Genomic DNA, 5491 nt, shown 5'->3' with positions numbered 1-5491 from the left:
TGTAAGTACTACGAGAACCGTAGCTTATATGTTTATACTAATTTTTACATTAGAAAAATAATTTAGCTTAGGAATAATCGGAAGTTAATGAAATCCAATTTTCCCAGGAGATCCATATGAAGACTTAATTTAGAGCAATACATGTCCATTACTCACGCGTTTACTGATTTCAAGATGATAAAAAAACTCAAAAAGTGTCAGCTCAGCCAGAAAGTTTCTCGCCAAGCAGATTTTTTTTTCAAAGCCTGTAACAAAAGCTAAAATTTCCCCGGTAAAGCGATCCAGAGTCAGCATTTGTTCGCTCACAACCAATACAAGCATGTTTGTTTCCTGGCAACCAGTTGGATCTGAATGGCCTGCGAAACATCACGATCGGTTAGACGACTTACATCAACAATTAGAACACGGTTCGTTAGCGACCACATCTGATAGTCAAAAAATCCATTTTACGCCAGATCACCGTTAATCAAAGCAATTTTTGAGACCTCGTCAGCAAAATGGTGAAAATCATAATCATTACTAAAATTCAAGCATAGTTGCGAGCTGATACGAGCGTTAGAGTCTCAAATAGAACTATTGAGGTGGAGCGTCATAAGCACCGATTAGAAAGGATCTGAAATTGCTGTACAGCTGCAAAAGCAAAACTACCAGTCTGCTTAGCTAATGGAAGAAGAATGTCATACTTAGCGTTCTTAACGAGGCGGGTGAGTTCTAGGTCAAATGCGGCATTAAGCTGAGTCGATTGCTTTCCAGTACCTGCGCGCTGGTAAAACCACTGCGCATAAGTCGTAGTAGCGGACCTTCTTGACTGGTTTAGAAAGGATAGCCTGAGGGTTCCTTCTAAGTAGGTAGACTGTTTTACATAAGTAGGTACATCAGCACATGAGTAGCGTGCGCTGTATCGCTATCATACTATTGGCTGATATATGGGGAGCCGCCAAAACTCATTATAAGCCAATATGTCGATGAAAAGTATTTGTCCTAAAGCAAAGTCCGAGTTGAATTTTTCGCAACCCTTAGACTTAGTCGCTCAACCGCGAGCTTCCTCAACACTATAGTGAACGCGAGTAACGGAGTAAATATCTGTCCCGTTTCTCCTGGTAGCACTTTGTAGTCCTTCCAATGACCAAGTTAACATGAGCCAAGACCTCGACCACGCTGCTTTCCCTCACCTCACTTGGATCAAGAGGGAAGCTCTCAACCGCCTCGTAGCGGTCGTCACGTCGCTGCTGCGCTCAGCGACGCTCGACCAACAGCGTCCAGTGTCCACGGAGCGCGAGCTCGTTGCTGCGAATCAGCGAGTGTCAACTCCCTCGCGCAGTTTTAAGAATGACGCTGTGAAACTATGTCGTGACTGTCCGGCCAAGGAATAGGCTCTGAGCAAGTTGGTTGTCGACCCAATGCCTTCCCAGCTCTGGACATCCTTCAGTAACACCTTCGGCTCGCGTTCGAGCCGCCCCAGGATGAATCCCGTATTCGGGCGGATTCGCCCTCGCGCTGCATAAGGACTAGCGTCCTATGCGCGCGCACTGTCCGCTGAAGCTTAAGAATCTGCGCCCGAGCCGATGAAGATCGACTCCGTCGATGCGTCGAGCAATTGTCAACGTCATGGGTCACGTCGGAATGGATTTTGGAGCGGTCGATATCTAACGTGCTTCCGTTGCCGGAAGGTCGGTCACCGCGCGGCGCACCAGTGCCAGTGCTTGTGCATGCTGATGTCAAGTTTGTATCTGCCGAACAGCCAAAAAACGGTAGGTACGAGCGCCCTATTGACCGGGTTGGAGACCCGGGTCCCCCGGTGACAACTCAGCATCCTAGCCCTTCTGTGCTGCATGCACACGTCATTTCCACCACACGCCGAGTGACTCGAGACTGATAATCGTCAGCCTCCACGTCGCCGGTGCACGACGATCACTGCGCGCGGTCCTGGATTCAAAAGCGACTAACAACTTTATGTTTGCGTCATGTCTGCCGATTGACTGGTTGGCCCGGTCAGTCAAACGTCGTAGTGACTGCGACGTTAGAGAGGTATTCTCCGATCTCCTGGTCGCACAGAAGGACTGGCCTTACGCTACCGTCATGGATTTATTATCCACGACGCATGTTGTGCTCGGAGCATCTGAATGCCCTCTCTGTACGGCTTGTGCAGTGCTTCTATACGATGAACTCTCGCAGCGATGCGCGGCCCGAGATCAATTGGCGGTTGAGCATGGACTCCCGCTGATAAATGCGATGGCGGTTAAGCAGGGGTTTCCGCTAGAGGGAGGGGTGCGGTCTTTTCCAGTGAGAGCGATTCATCATTTTCGAGTTTGCACTCGAGGCGGAGAAAGAAGAATTCCAAACCACGCCGACTGAATCCAAGTCGAGAAAACGTGCCAAGGGAGTCGGTTGCGTTCTTGAGTGTATGGAAGATACCGCCAGTCGCCAATGAACGACGGAACTTGCAAGTCCACCACATCGCCAGTGCTGATCTAGCGGCGCTCGAAGTGAACACTGTCAGTACAGATGATGGTTCCACGCCCGCAAAGAACGCCAAGCCGAAGTCGGCCCGCGAGGCGCGCAATCTTGGGAAGAGCTACGCAAATCAGGCAATTCAGTCTACGAGACCGTCCGCGTTTTCCCGGATAAAATCCCAGCCAAGATTCCTGCTGATCGAGGGATTTCCACGAGATCAATCTTGTGCACGGTGAAGTACTGCGTAACGCGGCAAACACCGCTGTCGTGAGATCGAGTCAAAGCCATTGACAACTTCTTCTAGAGCTGCCGCAAGGTGGTCATGTGCGGGAGAGCACATCGCCGCACTCCAGCCCGACACTCTGCGTAAAGAAAGCCATGTGCGAGTGGCGCATCATCCACGCCTTTAACAAGCTGAACGACGCTACCATACCTGCACAGACTTTTTTGGAAAGACATGGTTTAGTCGCCATGTCGGGTAGCGAGGTCTACAGCGCCATTGACTTGACCGATGTCGCGCAATATTCCGTTTACATCGGTAAGTACCCCTAGCGGAGTGCTCTGGGAGTGGCTCGTCATGTTGCAAGGTTTGAAAAATATTTTTGCCTCGTTCAATCGCATGGTCTCCCATGTGCTGCGTCCGCTTTGTGCTTTTACTTCGAGTTACTTCGACGACATTTTCGTACACAGTCATGCTGAGGGAGACCTCAGTGTCCTCGAGGTTCACTTACAATACCTGCAGTGAGTCTTTCAAGTGATGCGCGAGAATAAGCTGTACGCAAACTTGAAGAAGTGCATCTTTTCCGCACTAAAGATCCCAGTGCTTGGCTGCTCCGTGAGCAAACACAACGTTCGTGCTAATCCGAATTGGAATCTTCGATCTGCACATTACCTACGCCACAGAGCCCCGCTGAGCTACGTCAGTGGCCGGGCCTCGCCAATTATCTCCACAAGTACACGAAGAATTATGCCGGACTGATCCAGCTACTCTTTTCAGTGCTGAAGAAAGATGCTACATGGTCAGGGACTCCCGGTTTGGCCGATGCTCCGATCCTCACACTTCCGGGTGACTCCAAATGTTTTTACGTTGTTTGTGGCGCGAGCGACTTAGCCATCGGCTGTGCGAAGATGCAATTTGTTGGTGAAGGTTGCTAACGCGTCGTGAGCTATCAGTCCCGATAGATGAAGCCCGCGGAACGCAAGTACTCTGTCCACGACAAAGAACTTCTCGCAATGTGCTACGCTCTGATCAAGTTCAAAGTGTACTTACTGGGTGGTAAAACATTATGGTGTACACCGATCATACATCGCTGAGGATAGCGATGAAGATTTTACTTCTCTTCCAGCGGAAGACCCGCTGGTTGTTGTTCTCCTCTTAGTTTAACGTTGTCGTCCATGATAAGCCGGACAAGTACAACATTCTCGCCAACGCTTTGTTTCGGCGTCTCTACTATCGTCCACATGACTCGCTGGATCGTCAAGCGATACCCGACGAAGGCGATATAGAAGGGTGTACTGCGTGCGGGGCGTCAGGAGCGAATCTGACGAGGGTTCTCCGAATTTGCCATTTCGCACAAGATCCGTGCTGCTAATTGACATGACTCGGCGTAGTTGGGTATTTTCGCTCTCCCAGCGTATCGACGCTAAGAGCCTTTCTCGAGTTATACGGAGTCAAATAATCGTTACTGTCCATACGATGGTCTGTTGCACTACAGCATCGATAGCTTTGATGCTACCCGATTCGTCGTGCCCAATAACCCCGACCTGCCATCATGGATCATCCACGAGTTCCACGATGCCCCGCTGGGCGCTCATCTAGATCGTGAGAAGACCTTTGCCGCCGTTTCTCGCGACTTCTTCGGGTCCTATCTTTACAAATGGATACAAAAATGGATGCATAACGGCGAGGTTTGTCAGCGTGTGAAACCTTCGTCGTCGTCACAGGCTCCCCTGCAATATCTCCCAGTGGCCACCCAGGCCTCGCGCTCGGTATCGATGAATTTATCTTCGCTCTGAACGGACGTTTGGGTGTCTTGGTCTTTGTCGATCTTTTCAGCACAATGGTTCATCTAGTTCCTGTGTCGAACAAAATCACCGCGGCTGACACTGTGGCGCACTTCATTGATGCTGTTCTTCGTCATCATGGTCTCCCTAGATCCATTGTCTGTGACTGGGATCTGCGTTTCACGTCAGCCTTCGAGCCACTGGGTTTGAAGTTGTGAATGTTCACAGCAGCTCATCCGGAACAAATGGTTAGACGGAGTGCGTTACCTGTGTCCATAAAAAGGTGCTTCAAAGTTATGCAACATCATTTCCCAGCTGGAGCTCGTTCCTGCCACTCGCCAAGTTTGCATTGAACAACGCGGTACACGTGTCGACGGGATTGCCTTTATCGTCAACAGCGCGTAGCACCCGCGCTTCCCTGTTCTCGCTGTGGGTCAACCCACAGCGCCGTGTGACTCCAATCTGGGTGAGGAAGAAGCCGCCGCCACACCGTCTACTCCTGTTCCCGCGCCACAAGTGACTCCGTCGGTATTTGATCAACCAGTCAAGAAGATCTTGTCGGCACCGCGCAACGCGGGATCTTCTCCTGTAGTATGGATCAATTTTAATCTGATCAATTCCGGTGCTGCTATCTACGCGCCAAAGGAAGCGGCGCGACCAATCGACTCCGCTATCGTCTCTAAGTTCGTCTTGCAACGCTAAGCAGGCACGCGATACATTAGAGATGCACTACAGGACGCGGTGGATAAGCAGAGGAAAATGATGACAAGACTGTCCGCAAGCACAAGGACACGTTTACGACAGGATATCGAGTGCTCCTGTCGACAGATACTGTTTGAGATGCAGCGATAAAAAACTCGGCTCGAGCAAGCTCGTACCGCGCTTCATTGGACCGTTTACGGTAATGAAGGTTATTTGTGACGACTACACACTCGACATCCCTTCGACACTATGGCTACATCCGACATTCTTCCTCGGGCGATTGAAGAAGTACCATCTGTTCGATATCCCGGGCGCTGATTCGTTTTCGAGC

At 50.4% G+C, this 5491-nt stretch overlaps 1 protein-coding gene across 1 annotated transcript; it reads left to right on the top strand.

Moving 5' to 3' along the window:
* Positions 1-1136: 1136 nt before the first annotated feature.
* Positions 1137-2355, top strand: PHALS_10767 (uncharacterized protein; the record flags this gene model as incomplete). Its single annotated transcript, XM_024726252.1, has 3 exons — positions 1137-1356; positions 1572-1755; positions 1887-2355. 3 exons carry the CDS (start codon positions 1137-1139, stop codon positions 2353-2355), a joined length of 873 nt encoding a protein of 290 aa, XP_024576947.1.
* Positions 2356-5491: the final 3136 nt, after the last annotated feature.

The sequence above is a fragment of the Plasmopara halstedii genome (assembly GCF_900000015.1).
Source record: "Plasmopara halstedii genome assembly, contig: Scaffold_525, whole genome shotgun sequence".
Lineage (NCBI taxonomy): Eukaryota > Oomycota > Peronosporomycetes > Peronosporales > Peronosporaceae > Plasmopara > Plasmopara halstedii.
This window is presented reverse-complemented; position numbering and strand designations above follow the sequence as displayed.